The sequence below is a fragment of the Polyodon spathula genome, chromosome 18, assembly GCF_017654505.1.
Source record: "Polyodon spathula isolate WHYD16114869_AA chromosome 18, ASM1765450v1, whole genome shotgun sequence".
NCBI classification, from domain to species: Eukaryota; Metazoa; Chordata; class Actinopteri; order Acipenseriformes; family Polyodontidae; genus Polyodon; species Polyodon spathula.
The window spans coordinates 4,348,364-4,373,825 of NC_054551.1; the positions used below are offsets into that span (position 1 = coordinate 4,348,364).

At 39.9% G+C, this 25,462-nt stretch overlaps 2 protein-coding genes across 2 annotated transcripts; both read right to left on the reverse strand.

Moving 5' to 3' along the window:
• Nucleotides 1-188: 188 nt before the first annotated feature.
• Nucleotides 189-5,847, reverse strand: LOC121330472 (serine/threonine-protein kinase PLK1-like). Its single transcript, XM_041277014.1, has 11 exons — nt 5,150-5,847; nt 4,235-4,403; nt 3,696-3,840; nt 3,522-3,615; nt 3,217-3,436; nt 2,851-2,908; nt 2,551-2,651; nt 2,192-2,269; nt 1,883-2,037; nt 1,449-1,631; nt 189-928 (listed from the first exon to the last, which is right to left on the reverse strand). The coding sequence occupies exons 1-11, from the start codon at nt 5,513-5,515 to the stop codon at nt 710-712; spliced, it is 1,788 nt and encodes a 595-aa protein (XP_041132948.1). The 5' UTR covers nt 5,516-5,847; the 3' UTR covers nt 189-709.
• A 4,874-nt stretch (nt 5,848-10,721) lies between these two features.
• LOC121331022 (ras-related protein Rap-1b-like) lies at nt 10,722-12,158 on the reverse strand. Its single transcript, XM_041278120.1, has one exon. The coding sequence runs from the start codon at nt 11,795-11,797 to the stop codon at nt 11,162-11,164; it is 636 nt and encodes a 211-aa protein (XP_041134054.1). The 5' UTR covers nt 11,798-12,158; the 3' UTR covers nt 10,722-11,161.
• Between the last annotated feature and the right edge of the window lie 13,304 nt (nt 12,159-25,462).

The following is a 25,462-nucleotide window of genomic DNA, read 5'->3' on the forward strand; positions in this document are numbered from 1 at the left end:
GAAACAAACACACTAACTAGGTGACAAGACGAAAACTTAAGCACTTAGTTTCTCCAGCACATCTCCATGGCAACCATTTCAGTTTATTTTTTAATGGTTGCAATTAGTCTGTCCAAAATAAACAAACAAAAACTAAATGCTTCTCATTAACACAACGAATTCACAAATCTTTAGAAAGATATCTTTATTCACTTAATATCAAATGAAAATTAAACCATTTAAAAACAGCCAATATACTTGCATCTGAGCAATGGGAAATTTAAAACATTGTTTGTACAGAAAAGTACAGTTTAAGCAACTGGAAGCAAACAGAATACAGAACAAAGAAGAGTCAGAGCAACAGTTTGGCAGACAACCAACAGCTTACATGATAACTAACTTTCCCTACTGTCTTGATTAGTTTGAAAAACAGTTTCAGGGGAAATTAACTGGATAAGCATTTCACACACAGCCTGGACCTACACTGAAAAAGGTATTGTGGTAAAACTGCACCCACACCAGTTAGTACAGTGAAAACCAAGAACGATTCCTTATAACAGGTTCAACACAATGCTTTGAACAGGGAATACACACAATTTCCACACCCACAGTAAGACAAGTGTTTATTTTATAATACAAAAAAATAAAAGCCACGCACAACATTAAAATAAGACATATTTACATGACTCATTAAGTTAGAAGCAGAGTTCGCTTGGCTGGTCCGCCCTGCTCAGGTGCGTTCAGTGCCCGCTGAGTTCTTCCGCGCTGCAGTACACTTGGGCGCCAGCAATTTCTCCACCATGGTGCGTGCATAGCGTAGCCGGCTGGCCAGCTCCTTGCAGCAGCCGTACTCCTCGATGAGGCTCAGCTTGTAGGTGCGGAACTCGCGCTTCTCGTCAATAAAGGTGACCGCTGTCATGAGTGGACACAGGATGACCTTAGTGTGGTCCTGCCAGGGAAAACAAACACGTGAGGAGAGTACACAGGTATTGTGAAAGAGATTAAGAATTAATACTCATGTCAAACCAATTTTACAGTTCACTTCTGTACTAAAAGCTTTGGTGAAAGGCCTGCGAAGCTAGTAGAAAGAAAAGCTACTTGCAACATACTAATTTACTATAAAATTCACTAAAAAAAAAAAAAAAAAAAAAAAAAACTTTACTAATCAAAGAAACAGTTTCAAAAGTTAATGCATGGGATGACCTCTACACACAAGTAGAAGTGTAACTGACAAATACTTTGTGGTTGACTGTTGTGTAACAATGTTTTTGGTTAGCGGCCAGTGTTCTTTATAAAAAGAAACCCTGTATGTGCTTTTTGGACAAGCATAGATTAGGACATTATTCCACTGTATGAGCAAAGGCTTTCCAGGAAGGCTGCAAGTCGCAAGATGTTTTATGCAAGTCACGTAACCTCGTATGAATCCTGCTCGGTTGAAGCGACAAGCCGGAGCTGCTATGGCTGCTCACCTGGAAGAAGTTGATTTGCACGGTGCCATTGCTGAGGTGCAGCACGATGGCGCTCTTTGTCCTGAACCAGTATCGCAGGAAAGGCAGGCGTGCCAGCTCGTCACCGTCCCGGGGAGTGATGTTAGCCCCTGCCTTGAGCAGGTGCTCACTCATGTAGTTCCTAAAATACTTCAGCAAAGTGATCTGAGGAAGGAGGGAGGGAAAGTCAGCAAACGAAACACTGTGCAAGTTTAAATACTGCGTCTAATTTCCACAAATTTAAGTCAGTGTAGAGTTCAGTTTTTTTTTTTTTTTGGGGGGGGGGGGGGGGGGGGGTGTGCGGGGGGGAGCATGCAGTCGCCACTAAATCAAACCAAAGCATGTTTTTATACACCGCTCAGCAAGTCACTGCTTTTATAAACAGAGCTCAAAAGGACACTGCAGTGTGGACTCACTTTCTTGGTCAGTGCAGAGGGGTAGGAGCGTACACTCAGGTAGGACTCGGAGTTGTTTCTCTCGATGTACTGCAAGCTGTCTCCATCGTTGTACATGATCAGCCGTGTCGAGTCATTGAAGAGAACGCCGACGCTGTTGTCACACAGCTGGTAACCTGTGCCAGGGGAAAGCGCCATAATGTTGCTGCAGGAGGACTGAAGACACCAGCTCATTTAAGCGCTAGTATGGTAGACTTTCTGGCCTGTTTGTGCAACTTAAATTTCCCTATTCAGGTTTCACTGTATAAGACCATGACAGACTCCACTTACCCAAACCATATTTGTCTGAATAGTCCACCCACTTGCTGATCCAGAAGATAGGAATACAAGCAGGGTCTTCTGCTTCCTCTGTAGACAAGAGCAAACCCACACACGTTAACTGAAGCTAGAGTAGACATGTTTAAGTGGTGTACAAAGCACTCAATACAAATGCAGGTCCAAAGTCTACAGAATACATAGTTAAGTTGTATTGGCATCTTGCATTACAATTATTGAACTATAGGTATTAAAACATTTTTAAAGCACAGGTTTACATCAAGCTGTGCACAGATGTCAAATGTTCTGTTTTCCAAACATCCGTCAGGTAAGGCAGTTTCAGAGACAGAATGAACCCCAAGCAGACTGCTTACCTTGTTGGATCAGGGCCCTTTCAGATGGCTTGGCTGCATTAACACTAGTGAGCTGCTGGAGCATGTCTTGCAAGTGGCTTTCACTAGCCTCACCCACTTCCCTAGGATTAAAAATAAAAACAATCAGCCACAAAGCAACCCCACCACCCACCTTCACCTCCCTCAACAAAGACCGTTTAAATTCATGCTAAATGGTTTGCTACTTGTCAAGTCTGAATCCTCTGGCCTACAGCCACAAACTTACTTTTGTTAACCACAGCATGTCTCAGCCCTGCAAGTCTCAAAGAACAAGTTTCTTACCTGTACTGCATGTCCTTCTCTTCCTGCTTTGCCACTTTATCAACAGGGCTTTCAGAGGCTTCAAAAAAGGAAAGGTACAGTGAGACATATTGGGCAATGCTACTTTGCCAATAAGCCACCATCATTTGGAAGCGGACACATTATTTAAAAAACATAAAAACAAAACACACATTTCTGTTCACGCAATGCATTTTGCAGTAGTTAGACCAAGGGTGGCCACAATCCTGTAGGTTTTCTGGGTATCTAAATTAATGGCTAAACCTGGGGAAAAATTAGTGTTAAACCAGAATACCCTGCGGCTCTCCAGGGCAGGGGTAGCCACCCCTGCATTAGACCAACAGGCAGGAGTATTTGGGTTGCAGTTACCTTTGTTGAGTGCTGTGAGAGGTTTCCTCAAGCTGGCGTCGATGCTGCTGGGTGCGATGGAGAAGCGGGGTGCTACAGTCAGGCAGGTGGTGGGGAGGTGCTGGGGGATGTAGCCAGTAGTGAAGAACTCATCACTGAGCAACTCTGCAATCGTGGGGCGGGTTGTCGGATCAGCCCGTAGCATCTTCTTCATCAGAGCAGCTGCCACTGGGTTAATGTGCTGGAAAACACCACATATTGAGTACCATCGCCGAGCTTGGCGTGACCTGTGGAAACGCTAGGAACCATTCGCTCCCAATACTTACTCTAGGAACTGTATAGTCATTCTTCTTAATTCTGATGTAAGTCTCTTTAAGGCATGACGTTTCAAAAGGAGGCTTCCCCACCAACAAGGTGTACCTAAAAACAAAGCGAATTTAGAGTCCGGAGCTACATGAACTGCAGAGCATCACCAATTCGTACCCACTTCCATTACTTACAGGATGCAGCCGAGCGACCAGATGTCCACTTCGAAGCTGTGGCCTTTTTTGCACAGCACCTCAGGCGCGATGTAGTTTGGCGTCCCGCACAGAGTCTTCTTTCGCTCCCCATCATATTCTATTTTGGTAGCCAGACCAAAATCACCTGTGGATAAAGAACACTCAAGTTAATTGAACTTTACCAGATGGTCACAAAGGCTCAAACAAAACTACAGGCACAAAAACATCCATCAAGTTCTGTGGATGTTCACTCAGCTTTCAAGTTCAACGTTCAATTCAAAGTGAAATCTGTTGACAAAAAATTGTTTAAAACATCACTGCTCCGAACCACAGAGCATCACAGCACAATGAGATGAACTAAGCCCACCCAATCTCTCACCCCAGCCCTCAGGGGGCAGCCCAGTCTGGGGTTCCCCAGCCAAGACCCCAAACTCACAACCAGGATTAAAAATCCTGAGATCCTGAAATTTCAGCGGCTCGGCCTGCATTCAGAGTAAAGCTGTTATCACTTTGAATAGCATTAGACTGAAGAGGGTTACCTATTTTGACCTCCATGTCATCATTGAGGAAGAGGTTACCCAGCTTGAGGTCTCTGTGAATCACCCTGCTGTTGTGGAGATAAAGGCATCCTGTAATGGTCTGCCTCATGTAGTAACGAGCTTCGGGCTCAGTGACAGCTTTTCTTCGTTTGTGCAACTCCAGCAGGGACTAAAAAACAAAGTTTATTAGCAACACGTAGCACACGTGCCGTCAACATTGCAAAACATGTCACATTTAATAGTTAAGCCAAAATTTCTGAATCTAAACAAATAAAGCAGTCATATTAGACAACTTGCGTTAGTGGTTTCCCCATTAAGTATTTCCTTACACTTTAGAAAAAAAAAACTTTTAGCCTAAAAATGGCAAGTACTCGCGTCTAATTGATCTTTTTTCACTAATCGGTTTCTTTTTTCTCCTACGCATAAGTGAAGCGTAAAGAGCGCCCATTTAAACGATGACGCTCTTTAAATCACAGGAACTTTAATACAATACTGAACGGCAGTTGCATTCTGGAACTGCAGGGGGCGCACAACTTGCGCTCAATACAAAAGTGCCTTGAGCATTGCGTTGGGTTTAAAAAACGGTTGCTCTGGGGGAAATAAACAATGCTGATGTCAGATCAATACGATCGGTACATATTTAGTTATTTAACACCTTGAAAAAAATCACAGGGATCGAGCTGCACTTGCCCCTTTATCAAATGCTTAGTGGTACATGATCACATATCGGGGAAAAAACAGTTCGATAGAGAAGTTAGCACTTGGACCACAAATCTGTATGGATGATCAAAACCAATTTGGAGAATTTGAAACGGCAATGTTAGTAGTTACGTAGGCTGCACGGTATTTGGCTTTACATTTTGACAATGTTTGGTCTCGCTTGACGTGAAGGGCAAATAACATTTTTAAACTTACCCTTCTTCTGCAAATTTCCAGGACAACGAAGACGAAATCGTCATCCTCAAAAAAACATTTAAAGCCAACTACATTAGCGTGGCTCAGACTTCTGTGAATGGTGATTTCCATAGACATTTTCTCCTTTTGATGAGGCTTGAGAAGCATTGACTTAGGCACCACTTTACCTGCGAAAACTTCCTTAGTGTCCATATCTGTAATTTCATAACATTTTGCAAACCCGCCTTTCCCTAAAAACTTGCCTCTCAAGTACCTCTTCTTGGTTCTGGGGTCGACTAGAATATCTGGAATTTCTTTGAGCGGTGCCGATTTTAAAGGATCGACTGGGACCGCTTGTTTCAGTGGCTTCCCAGCAACGGTAGTCATTGTGTATTTAAAACAAAAAAAAGTTAAGCTTCCTATAAACTGTCCTAGATCTATATTTATATTAATACAACGACAAAAAAAAAAAAAACTTAACTTGAGAAAACTATACTCCTCTTTACCACACGACTTTCAGGTTTTTCCCGACTGTTATTAATTTAAATCAAAACTTCGCGTAACTGTAGCTATTCGATCTCACTTCATACGAAAATACAGTTTGTGGTCATTTAAAGCTGCAGAATTTGCAACTATATTGCTATCCTGTAGAAATCAGCCCGCTTGCCGCAAACTCTGTGTCTGTCTCTTTCTCTCGGATAGCTTCACTGACTGCTGCTTCGATTTCAAATCTAACCCCACGTTCGTTAAAACCAGAAAAGTCGCCTCTGATTGGCCCGCACGATTTGAAATCCAGACTGGCCGCAGCAAAGCAGCATGGGAAGAAAAAGTTTAAATAGCCAACTTTCTTTTTTTTCTGCAACAAACTTTATTTAAACGGGCAGAAACAATGCGCAAGCTACAGTAAATAGGGAATAGAATAAAACTGAATAAGCATGTATCCAAATGTAGAATGATGGAAAAAAAATGTAACCGTATTAAACAAACGTTGAAGGTTACTTATAGTTATGATTGATGGACATTCACAATATTATTAAATTTACTTTATCGTGTGATGATACATATTTAGGACAAAACAGATACAAGTTAAATAGAAAATGGAGTGTGTTATTTAGGTTTACCGTGTCCGGGTTTGACCCAAGGATTATATAAAGGTTGGTTTGACCCGGACAGACTGTGACCGGGTGAGTTAACAAACCCAAGTTAACAAAAGTGAAACGCATAAGAAACACCAACCTTCCTTTAATAGTTTCTTGGACGTACATTAGTTGCATAAATCATTCCCATGATCTTATTAGCAATGTGGTGTTTAGTAATGATCTGTACATTCTACTTTGTCCCCAGCGTTTGAATAATTTGAATAATGCTGGGGACAAAGACGAACATATCCACGTGATGTAAACAACCCAATTGAGGGGTGGCAGTCACGTCAACACGGCAGGCTACGCTGCCATAGTGGCGATCAATACAGCCATGGTGGCCAATGAAAATTGAGAAAGCCACTCATTATAATGTAGAAACGTGTTTGTCTCTTGTGGTTTGTATTTGATCTTCACCACCATTCATTATGTCCAAACAGCCCATTCGCTACAGTACATCTGACCGGGTTATCTGCACATCCATCTCATCAATTTGTCTGTGCCACACACGCAAGACAAAATAAAATACCTTAATACCTTGAAATACCTACATCTGCCCCCTCAAAGTATCAAATTTAGTCGAATGGGAACCTTCTTTGATCTCAAAGAACAGGCTGCACTGGGCAAATATGCTCTTCACCTAGTAACCTCTTTGTGGTCAAACTATATCTGGATACTTCATACTCTGAATTATAGTACGATTAATGTCGGTAAGTAATTGCATAACATGAAACTGTTTTAGTAACAACAGACTGGAACAGGGACCACCAGCTAAAGCGTTATCTCTGCAGTTGGGGAATTAGAGCAGTGCAATTAGAACTGTGACCACTAGAGGTGGCTGTTGGCAAACTAGTCTTACCGACAGTACATGCATTTTATATTGTGTGTTCTCTATGGTATGCAAAAGTCGTCTTTAACAACAGTCAAAACAAGTTTCATGAATATCAAACGTTATGTAATTCCTCAATATTGATTAAAACCAGCCCTTTGCAGTTTAAGCTCGTTTCCATAAAGGGCCCTTCATGCTCAGTGTTTATTATGCAGCATTTAAGGGAAATAAGTGCAGATAGGTACCTATTGTCACCCTGAACAGAAGCAGCTTGTGTCAGTGCATTCAGATCATCTGAGTAAGTCAGCAAGGAGACAGGCTAACACATACCAGTCAGATTTGTTTAACCCTGAATGCCTATAAAATATAAAAATAAAAAACTACTATAATACTGTATCGTGTGTTTTTTCTTAGTACCTGGGATAATAAGTGTCTGTCTGGTGTCAATCCGCGCAGAAGAGAAAAAAAGGCAGCAACATTTAATTTTGGGATATTTTAAAGCGATTCGTTAGATGTGCCTTTCCATCTCTTTAAAGTCTCATGCATACTGTATATGTAACACATTGCAATTGCACGCACCTTGGTAAATATACCAATGTTTACATTGTTCATTTACTGCAGGAAACAATTATAAAAGACTCTTTGTATGGTATTGTTCAGTATTCAAATACAGAGACGGTGAAAGGCTATATTATACTCCAGTGTACTGTGTTCTTGAAACAAGTGGTCACGGTGCCCCTTATAAAATTCTACCTCTTTCCTTTCCTTTCATATAATCTCTCTGATTTCCTGTGCGTGTGTGCTTTTCAACATTATCTGCTTGAACCTATTTTGTATTTAAAAGTAGATAATCAGCACTTAGTTATGCTACACATCTTTAGAAGTTGTTTATTGAATCGAGTGGGAGGCTATAATACAGAAAACCCATCACTTTTTTGTCTATTTTTGTTTTCTACCACGCATAGGACATCAAGCAGGAGAACAGAATTAGCAATATTGTTTGAGCCCTCTCTTGAGTGGCCGCTGGCATTGTGACATCACGACAAACCCTCCATCCTGAAGCTCTACAGATAAAATTAAGGAGAAGTGGAAGGACACAAAATATCCTGCTGATATTAATAGCTTAAATTGACATATAAAACAAACATAACAGCAGCTAGAACACTTCCACATGAAGTGATTTGCCTTTGTTGCCTTATGAAAGTTTACTACAGTATTTTTTCATGGTATCTGTGCAGTTTTCCCATAGTGCATTTACCATAGTTTACCCTAGTTTGCTATATTTATGAATATGCTTTATAACACTTTGCTGGTCTTTACCATGCTTACCAAAGCTTTAGCACACACCCACTTAGCTTTAATACACTTTGCTTTTACAATGGAAATGTTGTGTAAGGGTTACAGGAAATGCTGAGATTTGCATTGACCTCACACACACACAAGTCCACAGTTGTAAGTAAAAGGATTGCTTTAAACAAACAGATGGAAACAAGAGGTTATTGTTAGGTAGGTATCGTGATGGGAAGAAGCCAATGAAAGCTGTTGCCAGTTCAGCAGAAAGATGCTAACAGTTCTGTCTGGCAGACTAGAATGTCATCCGCATGCTGTATGTTATGAGGCTGTATGCTACAAAGCTTTATACTTTCATACATCTAGCAAATGACTGCATCTCAAATTATAAAAAAATAAACAATAATAACAAATATATAATTAGAAAACATCCCAAATTTATTTCTAGAAGCCAGGGTTGTTAGTATTTAAGTTATTTATTAGTATAGTAAACCATCCCCCAAGTCTTCACTCTGTCTGTTTACTGGTTGCTACGCACGCACTAAATGTTTACTGAAACAGCAAATATATAAAGCCAATTTGTTTAAAAAACTATATATAATTTTAGTCTGTTTATCTTTTGACAAATGAAAATAGATTTTATGAAATGTTGCAAGTAGCTTTCACCTTTCACCTGATTCATATTGCCAGTTCAGGTGCACATTTTAATCTACAGTAATGATTTAAAGGACGCATCTCCTGGTTTTCTGTTAGTATAAAGGTACAATTCATTCAGTAAAATAGGAATATTGCAAGACTTGTTTTTTAAGAGCTTTATAATAAATGTAAATATAAACTGATAAATTGACCCGCAATTGTGACAGGATAGTGTTACAGTAAAGGCTGTTTTTTTTTCCTTGACTGCACAAGCCACAGTTGGGCCTAATTAGGGCTTAATGAACACAAAGCCTTGCCGACTTTATCACTATCCAAAACTTTGTCACATGCTCACTGGTTAATGTTTGTTATGTACAGTAATAAAGCTTGGAATATTGGTAGAGTGGTGGCCTGTGGTGTTGGGAAGGTCTTTCATCTCCTCCTTTATTCTCTAGCACTGGGACAGTACTTTGCTACACCAACAATAAAGAGGCTACAGTTAAGAGTATATACCCTGTACATACTTTAGTGGTGGTGGTGGAATCAAGCTTAGTTAGTTTAACCAGAAGAGCTACAGTACTGCCCCTGTATTGCTAACGTTATTCAATTATTGCTGCTCTCATTAGCAGACCTACCTTTATATAAACGCTGGTCACGAATTGTTTGTTTGTTTGTTTTTCAAAATAGGGAGCAAACGTTACCATGTAATATTGTAAAGTACATTAAACGCCGTTAACGTAATTACACATTTTATTAGGTTTGAAAACATTAAACTCTTAGGTCATTTAAGCCTTCGGTTTCCTGAATCTTGATGCGTTAGGCCATTAGTGACAACGTCGCTGCTGCTATAGAAAGCTAATCACAGTAGATTGAAAAAACCTGGCACCTGAGTTTTCACTGTCTTCAATCATACACGTATGCACGTCGAGTGTAACTGGAGGAGAATTAAGATAACATTAAATTCTAGTGCAGTTGTGCTGTTACTCGTCCTTGCGTGCTTCCTTCCATCTTAAGTTTGTGTTTGGCGTTCTCGCCTCCAGGGTGCAGCACAGTGCAGTTTTCTTCCCCAAAGGCAAAGAAGACGTTTACCGGCGAGCGGAAGGTCTTTCTTAGTTAAACTAGTTTGCTTTGTAACTTTTAAAAAACGCAGTGTTTCTCGAGTGACTGGTTGTTTTCTTTTTGCAATAGCTTGTAGGCTGATTTTGTGGAATTTACAATATGTCAAATGGCTTAAGAAACTGGTAACCTTTTTAGTTTTTTTTTTTTTTTTTTTAACATGTGCTTTTTGGGATGATGTAGCCTCAATGTAAGTGCGTATACCGTACATTACTTTAGTTCAGCTATGACCCTCTATAGTTTGAATCTGGCCGGAACATTCTTTATAGTTGGTCACGTCATTAACCCTTTCAGTGGTTATCAGTTCAGGTTAATAATTCAGTGCAGTGTGTGCTAAACTGTGTTTCCCTTTTAAGGGAATATCTTACTTTGTTGTCCCATGAAGCTGTTGTAATAGGACAGTAGTGTAATTTAATACTATATTGTTTCAATGGTTATTTGGCATAATAAGCAGTGTATAAAAGCATGTATAAGGTGTGTTTTATGCCACTTTGGTAAATTGAAAGATTGCCTTTTATAGGAATAGGTAAAAAAAAAAAATTAGCTAATAAACCAGAGAAGTAAATATGATTATCAGTATGTTTATTACATTGGTAACACGTTATTTGTAATATAAAGCTGTGGTTGTCAACTGCGGCAGTGTCAAAATGTTTCAATCTCAATACCAAACGCATGATGACAAAGAACTCAAGCATACATCAATCGCAATAATACATCATTACAAAATCATTAAAAAAAAAAGAAAAAAAAAGTTTGAACAAGTATACAGGCTCAAGCAAAACATGAGTTACTGAAATACTCCAATTTGGAGGTCAACATATTTATTATACAACTTATTAAAACACAGTTTTGTTTTGTTTTTTCACTGCTGATGGTAAACAACGGAGCAGTTCTCCACTCAGGTTCTGCCTTGAGAAAGAATGTCCAACTGTTCATGTTCAGTATTATATAAGGAAATGCATATTATATGATTTCACTAACTGACTGACAAATGACTCCTTTCATCAGATTCATAATCGAGCATTAGGAGATGGTGCAACTGTTTGTTTTATTAATGCGTGGTTTTCTGACTCCGGGGTCCAAGACTTTAGGGAACGTCTCCCTCCTTCTGCGGAGAGCCGGGCTTAGTCTGCTGGGCAGGTTTACCTGTTGAAGCAGCTCTTTGAACACGCCGATCACATTTATGTTGTCTTTTGCTGAAGCCTCCAAATAGCTGGCGTTCCAGTCTAGCTCCACAGTTGACATGACGTCTTCGGGGAGGACCTGCCTCTGGTTCTCCTGGTCCGCTTTGTTACCCACCACCACAATCGGGGTGCACTTGTCCTCTTTGATCTCCAGGACCTCGTCCCTGAGCCTCCGGACCTCCTCGAAAGACTCCGGGTCATCGATGGAGTAGACCAGGGCGAATGCATCGCTGTTGCGGATGCAGAGTTTCTTCATCGCCGGGAACGAGTAGCTACCGCTGGTGTCCATGATCTCGATTTTGATTTTCACGCCGTCGATTACGTTCTCGATGCTGTGGAGCTCTTCCACAGTTCGCTTGTATTTGGGGTTAAATTTGTCCTGGAGGAACCGCTGTATCAGCGCAGTCTTCCCGACACCGGCGGCCCCAAAGAAAACCAGGCGGACTGTTGTCTTCTCTTTCACGGCAAGAGACATCTTGACAGTTCTTTCTGTCTTGAGTTAGGGTTGCGAGTCACCTGCACAGCTGGGTCTGAAGTGCACTGCAACCTTCCAAAGAGCTCCTCAAGTTACAGCAGTATTGATCAGATGCAGCTAGGAGCGTTGCAAGCTATCTTCTTTTACTCTCAGTATTTGATCGTATCGTTACGCCGTTTTCGTTAAAACGATAACGCTCGTAAACTGAAAGTTCAATAGAGTCTCTCTCTCTCTCTCTCTCTCTCTCTCTCTCTCTCTCTCTCTCTCTCTCTCTCTCTCTCTCTCTCTCTTTCTCTCTCTCTCTTTCTCTTTCTCTGGCTCCGACCCTAAGCTTGTTTCTGCTCCTGCTATCAGATGCCTGACTTGCTTTACCCCAGATCTCTGTATTTATTCATTCTGTAGTCCTACGTTATCTCAGCGCTGCCCAATCGTTGTTCAGAATGGGCGGGGTACGGAATTATCAGGCTAAGAACAACAGATAAATATGCATTATCAGATGCTGGGTGGGTATTTGTCAATTTTGGCACAGTAACAAGGTCGTCTTTTGTATATGATTTTTTTTTGTTTTGTTTTTTTTTTTGCTACAGACTGGATTGGTGTCCCAGGATTAAGCAAGGCTCATTTGTATTTATTTATTAGTACATCGTGTCCTTTACAGCATGTTTTATCGAAACAAAAACCAAACTCGCATTTATACATATGGAAAATACCAGCTGTACTGTTCTAAACTATTGAGAGAATTAAATTAGCCTATCATGGCATACAATTGTAATCTGGAAACAGTTTTATTAATATTGTGACGTGTCCAGTATAGTCTGAATCCCTTGCTTAGAAATAATATCAATGATATGAATATTACAAATGCATTCTTTCCAACCCAATCCTTACACATTTTGTTATTGACATTAGTATTAACTTACCCGTAACCTTAATTTTCTCTGTTGGTTTAAGTGTACATGGATTTGGAATTCGAACAGTAAATAGGAAGCAGTCATATAAATCTAGCTTGAAACTTACATTTGACCTCGGTAGAATGTCACCTGTGGTTATGGCCCTGATTGCAAGCTATCAACACTTTAAAGGGTAGCTGTCTCACTCAGTGATAAAATACATGTAGTCTTGTAATGCATTTAAGACTAATAATTAAGCTCCTCATTTACTTTTCTAACTGCTCCTGCTCTACTCCCCTTCATCTCCTCCCTTCTCAACACCTCTCTCCTCTCTGGTCTTTCCCTCTGCCTTCAAACAAGCCTTTATCACCTGCTTCCTCAAAAAACCTACCCTGAATCCCACCTCCCCCCAGAACTACCATCCTCTCTCCCTCTCTCCCTTCCTCTCTAAAACCCTTGAGCGGCCAGTACACCTCCAGCTCTCTTCTTTCCTGTCTAACCACTCTCTGCTCGATCCTCTCCAATCTGGTTTCCGCTCTGCTCACTCCGTTGAAACTGCTCTCCTGTCTGTCACTAACTCGTTAAACTCTGCCCATGCTGCCTCTCTCTCCGCTGTCCTAATTCTCCTTGATCTCTGTGCTGCCTTTGATACTGTCGATCACTCTATTCTCCTATCCTCTCTTGCTGACCTGAGAATCTCCGGCACTGCTCTGGCCTGGTTCTCCTCCTACCTGTCTGACAACATCTACCAGGTAACCTGGCGCTGCTCAACCTCCACACCTCACCCTCTCTCAACAGGAGTCCCCTAGGGATCAGTCTTGGGTCCTCTCCTGTTCTCTTTCTACACCCGCTCCCTAGGCCCATTCATCGCATCCTGTGGTTTCTCATACCATTTCTATGCTGATGATGCTCAGATCTTCCTGTCCTTCACCCCTCTAACCCCACCATCCCATCTTGTATCTCCACCTGTCAGTGCAATCTACTCCTGGATGCACTCACATCACCTCAAACTCAGCCTCTCCATATCTGATCTCCTTTTCTTCCCATCCTCATCTTCCCCCGCCTCTGATCTCTCCTTCTCCACTCCTTTGGAATCTACCAGGCTCTCTCTCTACTCCTCAGCCAAGAACCTCAGAGTAACCCTGGACCCCTGCTTCTCCTACTCCCAGCACATCTCCACTCCACAGCTCATCCAGGCCCTGGTACTCTCCCGCCTAGACTACTGCAAACTCCCTCCTTGCCGGCCTCCCTGTGTCTGCCACCTGTCCGCTCCAGCTCATCCAAAACTCTGCTACTCGCCTGGTTTTCTTTATGCCTCGCTTCTTGCATGCTACTCCACTGCTTCGATCACTCCGCTGGCTCCTGATCACCGCTCCTATCCAGTTCAAGACTCTAGTACTTGCCTACTGATGCCTTGACCAGACTGTACCCAGCTACCTCCGGACCCTCATCTGCACCCTACACCCCCACCGATCTCTCCGCTCCGCCTGCACTAGAAGACTGACTGTACCTCCTCTATGCTCCCCTGCCTCTCCTGCTCCTTCTCCACTCTCGCTCCGCAGTGGTGGAACGACCTTCCTGTTGATGTCAGGACTGCCCAGTCCCTGACCACCTTCCGGCACCTCCTCAAGACACACCTCTTCAAACAACACCTGTAAAACTCAACTCTTCCCTTCTGGACTATATAGCACTCTATATTTTAATGCACTTTAACTTGTACTTATCTGCTCCCTATTTTATTGTATTTAATCTTGCACTGAACCCAGCCTGTAGTATTTTGTATTTCACTTGCACTGGTATCTAACCCTGATGTAACTATCAACACTGTTACCTGCTCTTGAACTGTCCCTATATCAAATTTTGCTGTGTTTTGTATTTGCTCTTATTAGGACTGAAGTCATTGTATTTTATATCTTGCTGTTAATTGTACTGTAATTCTTGATATGTATTTTTTTGTATACAACTGTAAGTCGCCCTGGATAAGGGCGCCTGCTAATAAATAAATAAATAAATAAATAAATAAATAAATAATAATAATAATAATAATAATGGTGCTCTTGTTTTTGTGGGAGTTCTTTTATTAACCAGCAGATGGTGACATTCTTCCTTGAGTACGTTCTGTAAATACACTGCTTTTTTTTCAGGCTTTAGAATGGCCAATACATTTTCTTTTTATATATTTTTTATGTATAGGTAGGGGGCATTTGAACAAAGTGTTTATAATTCAAATAATTCTAAACAATCCTATAACATAACTCAATTGGAAACTCACATGGCTGTTCATCACGACCCTACTGTATAAATTCCCTGGCTCTTAGCAACATAGTGTGTGATACGAAAGGTATTGGCTGATTTGCTGCGTGGGGACCTAAAAACTCATTTCACTTGACCTAGGCCAAACCCAGGCCAGTAGATGGGAAAAGCATGAAAGAATGGTGAATAATCACACTGTGCCACCCAGCCCTCTACTGTCAAGTGAAAACCTTTGTGTCCACCAACAGGAGCAATCATTGCGCTGCATCCAGTTCTATCGGAACCCCAGTTTTACTGCAGCTTTATTTTTTAATGACAAAATAAGTGTATTTGACACCCGTTTAGCCCATTACTTCTGCATGTGTGCTGCACTTCCTGATTGTTTGATCATATTCAAATAACCCAGAGGCAAGATAAGCTTACTCTATGCAAATTTTACAAAGGCGACAGTGTGTGTTTTGCAAAGAAGCAAATCCTTAACTGGCTTGGGAAGTCTAGGGCATGTCTGCTTTGTAGAAACAACAACCAGAGCAATTAGGACTCCCACATTAGCCACAAAGGAGGGTAAGAGCTTGAGGCACCCGAGCCAGACATGCTAGCTTTATTGATTAGTCTCAAAGAGCTAGCCGGCTAATGTAAAGACTGACTAAACTTAATATGAGAAATCCCTGGATGCAATACAGTACACATACATTGGTGCACAGCTTTATCGCCCTCATCTAGACAAGATAAGAGAGGAAATGAATGTTTTTGTTTAAGGGATGGATGGCCACCATAAACATCACCGATAGCAGGATATTTATGAATGTAAAATCTATTAGACATAAATTAAAACCCATGACAAATAAACATGAACCCACTGAGTCTACTTCATATATGTGGAGGGAAATATTATTATTTCATACAATTAATGTAGAGCTATATATATATAAACTAAACTGACTACATCAATATCATGTAAAACAAATAAACATGCGTTACAATCCCTTTATTCTGGAGCTGTGACTGTGGGCATTGTAGTGTGCCCTTTATCCTTCTAACCCTTTGTTCTGAACATCAATATTGAAACATTATTTTGTATGATTGAGAATTGCATAACTATAATTATAGCCTAAATAGGCTTTGCAAATGGAAATTGAAGCTAAACAACCATAAAGTTTTGGTCTCCGATTGTTTTGGCATACTTTACTCAGACAGCTAATGAGAAGCTGAAACCATTATGATGAAGCTATATACATTATTAACAGCCTCTGTGCCAGTCGGGGACTGACATCCCATTTCCATTGCCATAAAGATCAGTCATCCAGTGAACCATTTAGAGATACAGTGGTGGTAATCTAAGGGAGTGTGTCTTCCAAAAATGGCAATTTGCGATAGCGATGTTCTTTTCAGGTGCAATTGCAAATGTGATTGAGTGAATTCACAGTTATACTTTTCCTGTACCTGATCCACAGACACTACACATTGCCACTTATACTGTGTGCTAATTACTGTGCTATTGCTGCAATAAATTGGCTTCTTGTATTTTATTATTGTTTCTAAGCTTACAAGGAGATATGGCAACTGATAGCAATTTAAGAGTGATTTGCATCAGTTCACAGGTATTGAACAGTCAGTATTGATCTGAAAAAACATCCTAATTTGCTTATTAGCCTTTTCAATGTTGTGTTTACTTTCATCATTGGTTTTGTGCAGCATGCAGCTAGTTTGGCCAATACAAACACCAAACACAGGACCTCCATTCATGAGCTCTTATTTTACCTCACCATCTATCAACGAATGTTGGAAATTGCAAATGGCCCAATTAACCCATCCAGCAGACCACAAAGGAAAAGCCTGACAAATATCTACTACAGTAAAGAGCTGTAGGTTTGGTGTTCCACCAGTTTTAAGAAGAGTCCTAAACATAATTCTTAGTTCATCAACTAACTCTTCTTTTTGACAGAATCTAGATTCTTAAAGTCAACAGTGGCACAAATCTACACATTCTTATGTCACTTATCACATTTAATCGTTCTGAAGAAAAGCGATGTGCTGCACTTTTGATAGGATGAACCTCTGCCATGTTACTACATTTTATTTACACTTTCAAATAACAGTATTGTGCTACAGAAATATGCATATCTTATTAAAGATGAGACGACTTAGCATCTTGAAATTTTAACCCCAAACCACTGACTCCAGCAACAGCATGGCATGCGCTTCATTGCTCTATTGTGGCCCAGGAGCAACACCTCATGTCCTCTCGGTAACGCTAGTTTTCTATCTTAAACGGTGGTATGCAGCTGCCACAAAAGCTTCAGAAATGTAAACACCTTTTTTTTAAGGGTAATTACATTTGGTACCTCATCAAAATTTGCTACCGGTAGCAAAATATGACGGGTAGAAGCGTCAATTTTGCTACCTTGTCAAAATTTGCTACCTAACAAAATGTAATCTGTAGCTGTAATCTGTAGCTATATTTTTTGGTCTTGTTAAAACGGTCCAACAATTCGTCTTGGTGGTTATATAGGAGTAGTTAAAAAAAAAATTATATAGCAGAACTAAAATAATGTTTAGCCACTACATTCTGATCTGATTGTTTTTAGGGTCACATATTCTGAATAATATTTACCATATAGAGTAAAAACAGTGATTTCTAATGCATCCTTTTTTGTTTTATCAGCAACATAGGTTTTATGGTGTAGTTAAGTACTTTTCAGATGGTAGATGCAGATGGTAGTTCAAGAGATTGCTAATTTCTATTTAGTCATCTAAGATATGCGCTTGCATTGCAGTTAGTATGAACTATGGAATTCTGATTAATTCATAAGGAACGCTCTACCCTTACACACCACCTTTTAATATAATACACTATATCCTTAATCATGCTCCACCACTCTTGAGAATTAATTGAATATTTTACTAGTGCTTGTCATATTTAAAACATGAACACCTGCTTCTAATGCCTTGGAGCAGACATGCCATTTAATATGAGATCACAGAGTTGGGAGTTAATGAATAACTGCATCCACTATGTTGCCCAAGGTTCCTGCATAGTGGTCTGGTAATTGCTGGTAAATAAGAGCTACAGTATATGGATGAAAATATTGATGGGTAGAAACTGGATAAATCTACCTTCATGCTTTGAATAAAGACATCTTACACCTCTACAAACCTACGAAGCTGTTTTTTAATGTACATGGTGGTATGTTTGCTTTGCCGTGGTAATTTTCTACACTTTTAAGACCCAACTTGGCAACATTTTAGATCAACCAGCTACTAAGAACCGGACAAGCACTGATGGGCCAAATGGCCTCCTCTCTTCCGTAAATGTTCTTAAGTGCACATTTAACATTTTAAATGATATGTCTAAATGTTTTCACTGCAGATACAGCATTGCGTTTTGAGTTGCTTTTAATAAAAGCAGGTTGATCCTAACCATGGCTCTTAGATATTTAATAATGCTAAAAAGGTTGGTAGCATTGTCAGGCTGTGAGACAGTGTAGAGCTTCACAGAGAGAAGGCGAGATGTTCAGTTGATATCACGATGTGCTGTGTTTGCATTATGCAGCCTCAGTGCAGGGGCTGCTCTGTAGATGCGAAGGGGCTCTCTTTGATTGGCAGCAGTGCATGGGCTCTGATAAGTCAAAAGAATTGAAGAACGCACTCACAGGGGATGTGCTGTTAACTCACGACATTCAGCTGTTGAGAATTAATTTACTTATTGATTAGGACGATTGTAGTATTCATATTTTATGTAAAATGGAAGAAATGTTTTGGCTAACGCCTTCTTCTGCAGCGTACTTACAGACTTTTAAGTATATGAAACTGGTATTTTTTGGTCCTGATGTGTATGAAAAATAATATAGAAGACGAAAAGCAAAAGCATTTCAGATATATTGCAGAGATGCATTTTCTATGTTATTTATAAATCTGTAATGTAATTGTGGTGTCCCAATACAAATATAAAAGCTGCATGGGCATGGATATGGGCATGGGTATTGATTATACAAACCTATGAACACTGTGGTATAGTGCTCCATTGTTATAAATAGAGATGAGAAGGGAGACTACTCCATTCTATCTCTTGTACATGACAGTAATATAGCTATGCTATTGAGGAAAAGTTCATCCTTTGGCTAATTGAGTTTTTAATGGTTGACATAGCAGGGTAATAATTGTCTTAATGCATTCATAATCATCTGCAGTAATTTTTCAGAGTTCCTGATATAGGGTTTTGAAAGGTCAAGTCTTTGTAGTTTCAGCCCACCATACATTCAGTGACCTGTATTGAAGTGAAGAGTGGGCAATTACTTCAACTCACTCATCACATGAAGTGGGTGTAGCTCCGCACATCAGACTCAGTTGAAAGAGTTTGCTTGTGAATTCTTTTTTTTTTTTTTTCGCTCACTGGATTCAACGGTGCAATAGTTTGCAGCCTCCTCACATGTTAAGTTAACAACAGATCCTTCGAAGGTGTTGATGTCTCTGGTGTAACCATGGTGATTGCAATCTGCTTTACCTCGAGTGGAATAGCCCCATTGCCAGCCTCATTAGAAAGTTATTTACCATGGTGGTGGAAAACTACAACATGCTTTCTGGCCCCAGATTACTGAAGACTTCAAAAGCGCTTGCCTGAATTGAGTTAAACATGAGTGTTTGTTACACACCACAGGAGAAACTCATCCAGCCTTACTGTTTTATCCTGCAGCCTAAATTTCAATGCTTATTTCCTTGCAGAACCAGATGTGGTTGGTTCCTTTGTTATGTTTCCTCAGAGCAAGGCAGAGAAGAGAGCTGACTTTGTGTTCTAAGCTAGGGCATTGCCACTGCACCTCCATTGTAACCCTATCTAGCACTATGGATTCTGAACAGCGTGTTTACCCTGATTCTGTGTACATTCTTGAACTCTTCATACACAGAAGCTGTATCCTTTTTTTCTTTTATAGTCTTGTTTTAATATTATTGAGTTTTACCGATAAGATGTAATGTATAAACAGCAGCTAAAAATTCATGACCATCCATAAGATGAATAGGTTTACACAAGCAACAAGCAAAACCTCAATAATGTAAACACGGCACTTCTATGGAGCACCTTCAGCCTTGTTTACCTCCCCATGCAGTACACCCACAAAATACAATCTGTGTAACCTGTTTAAACAAAAACACTGAGCTATAAAACTCTTATTTCTGTTTGCGAACTATGTTAACTGCACTGTGTCAACAGCAAGTACAAATGTGTCGCAGCATTAGCGGAAATGCTAAGCTGAAAGCCTTACACAAGGAGCCGAAGTCTCAAAGACTTTCGATGAAAAGCCAAACTGAAGCCCATCGCTGCTGTTGGCCCATGTTACAGGGCCACTCCAATGAGCTCACCTGAAAGCATTATCAGTAGATGGCTGAGTCACCACTTTCAATTTTATGGCAGCTGTATGATGTTTGATAACTACACACATGGGGAAAAAAAAGAAAACAAAGCATTTCTCAAACATTATATTCCAGAACAGTTCAAACACCTAAGTGTCAAGCCAGATTTCAATTATTAAAATTACTTTTGATTATAATTTATTTATTTGCCAGGAAATTAAAATACACACCATGCCTAATCCTGTACACTGTCACGAGTCTCTGTGAAAGAACACCAGTTTTTACATGCAAGACACGGGTGGTTGCCTGGCAAATTTGAATTGTTTGACAGGAGAGTAGAGGAAGATTGACAAAACTTGACTGTGTTTAATGTCAAGGTTTTAATAGGAATGCATCTTATTACTCATCTGCTGTTTCATGTTAAATAGAATGATTCCTTTGCTAATTAAATGACTTTTCCATTCCTGTGTTTGCAGAATACGTACATGTCCTGCATATAGTGCATTGTAATAAAAGTGCTTTAATTCTGGTTACTCTTAATGTAAGGCAGATGTTGGTTACACGACACATCTTAACCAGTTTATGTTGTGCTTCCCCTTATTAAAGTGTACATAGAAAAATGTAATGAAAGCTGAAAAAAATACATAGAGCCACAAGTGATTGGATAAAGCATTATGTTAGTATTTATAGAAAGCATTACAGCAAATTCTATTGTGTGCTACCAATGTAACTTCAAACTCTGAATACTGAACGATGTGTTTGTGTACATTAAAAAAGTCAGCATCCTTGTTAAACCTCAGCTGTCTTCTGCTTTGTTATAGTTTGTTAGCTTTTCCAATAGGCTTTTGACCATACCCTCCCTTTGGCTTATTTGCAATAGTCTTGAGAGGATCTCTGCCTGTGTGCTTTGAATTACCATGGATTGAGATGCTACCAAATCTTAGATTTTAAATAGAAACTCCTTATTTAATCCTCACTCTTAAAAGATCAGACTAAAATAGAAGCATGTCCGGTCTGCCCAGCCTCGTTCCCTGACTGCTGTGAGAGTATGAATAGACACTCTGGCCCCCTCTGGGACAGGCTGTTGTTTTCCTTCTGCTAATTAGAAGCCTGTAATCAGCTAAACATTGAGGACCATTTTACAAAGCTACTTTTCCACATTACATTTTACTATGCTTTAATAAATATAACTTGAATTTAAAGCACTGATCCGCGTAAATACAGCATATTTATTGACTGTGGGGAAAATCTGGTATCAGTATAGTAGTTCTGGAAGCAAAACATTACAATCAAATGCTACATGAGTGGAGAATGACATTTATAAAAATCTGGATGATAGAGATAAGCCCTGCCACAATGATTTTAATGAGCAGCAACAACACATATAAGAACTGTTAGCTGTAAAAGGCATTGCTGAATAATATCATTGACACCAAAGGTTATTTTCCTCTGACTCATAATTATATTGATGGGCATGGCCAGATTGTCTAGCCAAAGCTTATTTACGAGAACATCGGAGCGAAAAAAACTGGGGTTAACGATTGCTGCAAGGTTTGTTGTGTGTGTGTTTGTTTATTTCATTGAATGAAAACCAGAATATTTCACACTGAGACATAGTTTGTCAGTGAGCAGGGTGGGGGGGGGGGGGGGGGAAATGTTATGTACATTGTTTTGTGCTTGTTTGTGGTTGATGTTTACAGCATTTAGTCCCTGTAGTTAATGATATTTGTATAAAACACAAAAGGCTGAAACGGCTCAGTTTGGTTGAGACAAAAGGCCTTGCCTTGTATTAACTGAATCAGCTCAGGCTGGGTGGAGTGCCTAGGGATATTCAACTTGTCAAAGGATACTCAGTACTTTAGGATACTAAATACTCAATACATTAGGATGGTATGATCACCTGACATTTGCAAACCTGAAACACTGGCTTCCTTTGCTTTTTTTTTGTTTTTGTTTTTTTTGTTTTGCAATGCAGACCAGATCAGCCTAAAGTGTCTTTATATTAGTAAGTGTCAGCACTATCTAGCACGCAGCAGAGTTTTGCCAGCAAAACAGAAGGAAACTGCTCTTATTTCTAAAAAGAAAAGATGATCTAAGGGACAATGATTCAGATGTATATATAGCGGGCAAAAAAAACTGAAGAGCAGCTCTCGAACCTGGGTGAAAGCAACAGAACACAGACTTCAATAACATAGAGAAACCCCAGTAGCTGAGCAACTGGAATTATAATTACTCAGAATGGTCACAAACGTCTTACTGTATAACAGTAAAAATATAAGTATTATATAAGTTATGTATTTATAAATTTACTACAGTACTTCAGATTGTATGGCTTTCTGACAGTGATTTTTTTTTGTTTGTCCTTGGCTGTATAATAATGCTTGTGACAGCGATGAGTAAGTTTTTGGTGACAGGAGGGAAAATCCCTACCAAAGAAGTTGACAGAAACATTAATAGGCATTTTTGGAGCCATCACCAAGACACAGGTACCGAAAACAAGCAGATTGGTCTCCAGTCTCTTTGATGCCACAATTTTGCCCTTTTGATGTTAGGTTTCTACTTTTTATACTTGGTCCAGATGGAAAATGTGGAGTGAGTTGACATCAGGTAAGTAACCGCTGTGGCCAAATAGAAGCATTTATTTCTTTATCACTAGCTGTCGGCCAGTGTGTTTGCGTTTTGATTTATTTTGATTTTTCCAAGGTGACAGAACCTCACTTAAAAGCCCCAAGCTCTCTCTTCAGATCAACAAAGTAGTATTTCTGGGAACGCTGAATGGAGGCAGCCATGCAAGAATAATATCTGGACTCTATTTCATCTCTACCCGTTAGTGTTTTACCAATGAGGCTTCGAGAAGTTTTGTGGATGAAAGTGCCAAGGCAAACACCATTATCTGTCCATCATCATTTTTTTTATTTTCATTTGTGCTGTTTTGAGAGTAAAAGGTAACAGCATGCACACTACCAGATCACGCTGCATGACAGGGTTACCGCAGCCTGATCCTTCAGATTACAGCATTGTCTACTCAGCACACATTACCAGCCTGGGACGGCAGTGTTGTGGAGTGAGTGGAATGCTTGCTACAGTTCAGTATTTGATCAGTCGGTGACCAAGCTCTCTCTCTCTCTCTCTCTCTCTCTCTCTCTCTCTCTCTCTCTCTCTCTCTCTCTCTCTCTCTCTCTCTCTCTCTCTCTCTCTCTCTCTCAAAGAATTATATTTTAGTATTAAACTGAGTTGTGTGAGGGATCTCCTGGTCGGAAGCTCCAGATGGACACCTGCAGGCCTGGCCTTGCCAGGAGTTCACCCAAATCCGAAACAGGAAACTGGTTTGTGGAATCGGAAGACGCGCACTGAACCTTCATTTCCCCAGAGCTGTGTGGGGAATTGCTCAGAAGTAAAATAATTGGACACTCCAAAATAAACTGAGGTGTGTTAGTGGTACCATTTGGCAAACTGGCTCGATACTTCTTATAGGGTTGTGTATAAAATCTAGCTATTATCTACCTTTTAAAAAAACAACTTGGCTGAAGATTGTTACCGACAGCCAGTGATTTGCCTATATAATATTATACAATGACTAAAACACAGCATGTAAATTTTACACTTTATATTGCATTAAAAAGAAGGAACTAGCATATTTCTAGTCACAAGAATACAATAGGACATTGCTGAATGTTATTTTTGTACCATTCTGTTTTCCAGTAACAAACTAAAACCATTTAGTGTCTGACAAACATTTAAATGGTTTTGTGTTGCTTCAGTCTTACCAGGCTCGAGCAGAATTGAGTGAAATGCTGGCACTCGTTCATGAAATCTTATCTAAACGATAAACGGTTGTTTGTTTCTTTCTCACGGGTATCGACAGCTCAAGCTATCAAAACCCCATTAATATCCAAGGTAAAATGAATGAATTATTGTCTTTGTCCAGAGTAGTCTGTTCCATATCTTTATGAAGAATTCACTTCGTCAGCTTTCTTTATGATCAACAACAACAAAACCAGCTTCTATCAATTCTGACGATGCACCATAAGGGATTAGTTTTTTTATGTTGTCAGAGATCCGCCAGGAAGAAGGATTAGTCACCATGGAGTGCGGATGGGTTTTTCAAATAGAGATCAGTTGCTTTACACTGTACTGGGCTGAGTGAAGAAGGTCATGAATGGAACTTATGTTTCAATTGAGACGCTAGCTATCAACCTTTTATAAAGAAATCATGTTATGTAAAAAAAAAAACAATAAAAATAAAAAAAACTACCAAAATTGACCAAAACTACCTTTGTTTGGTTGCTTCTTTAAGAATACAGTAGCAACGCTAACATGTCATCCAATATAAGTCTGCGGTTTGCACAACCCCAGCTCTGACCATGAGACCAAGGGCAAGTACTAGATCCTCCTCTCTCTATTTAACACAAGACCTGCTTCAGTAATCAAGGTCAAGGATTGTGCACACAGTCCGCTCCCATCATTTCAGCCTCACCTGACACGTAGCTGATGTAACGAAACAGCCAGTACATAGGTGATGACTGTAGTACTGAGTGCATGACAGGCTAATGCAGAAATGACCATTGATGATGGTTGGAACAGCGGCAATGAAGTACACAGTGGTGTTACTGGGTTAGTCAGGTAACATAATAAATGAAGTGACCTGGATATTAGCTATCACAGGTAATGACATACATTAAGTGCAACAGGAAGAAAATATTTAGCCTAAGATGGGGGAGACTATCATGTTATGAGAATAACCTAGAGGTTTAATTGGAATAGGTAGTGATTAGCAGCCTAGATCCAGTTACTGTGTAGTTTTATTTATGTAAGTCTTGAATTTGTTTAAACCAGAACGCAGATGCATGAAATATTCAATACAATTTTAAGTCGCCCTGGTTAAGGGTGCCTGCTAATAAATAAATAAATAAATAAATAAATAAAAGTATAACTATTAAAAACGACATATACTATGAAGTGTTTACCTGAAGTCATTTTCTCTTTAAATGATTCTCTCATCATCCTGTCTGTACAGATCCCGTGAGAATCATAGTGAAATATTGCCTATAACTCTACTGTATGTACTTCTTTATTAACTGGAGCAGTGGTAGAAATCTCTACTCGCAGTAGACATACTCACTCTGTTCCTGCGTTTTCAGTATTCAATAAGAGGAGGTGTGCATAATGAGGT

Excerpts from the sequence above, each read along its gene's own strand:
- LOC121330472 (XM_041277014.1), bottom strand. The coding sequence starts at position 5,515 with ATGACTACCGTTGCTGGGAAGCCACTGAAACAAGCGGTCCCAGTCGAT. Across the intron at positions 3,437-3,521 it reads ATGACTATACAGTTCCTAGA|CACATTAACCCAGTGGCAGC; the intron begins GTAAGTATTGGG and ends GGTGTTTTCCAG. Across the intron at positions 2,038-2,191 it reads TTCAGACAAATATGGTTTGG|GTTACCAGCTGTGTGACAAC; the intron begins GTAAGTGGAGTC and ends CCCCTGGCACAG.
- LOC121331022 (XM_041278120.1), bottom strand. The coding sequence starts at position 11,797 with ATGTCTCTTGCCGTGAAAGAGAAGACAACAGTCCGCCTGGTTTTCTTT.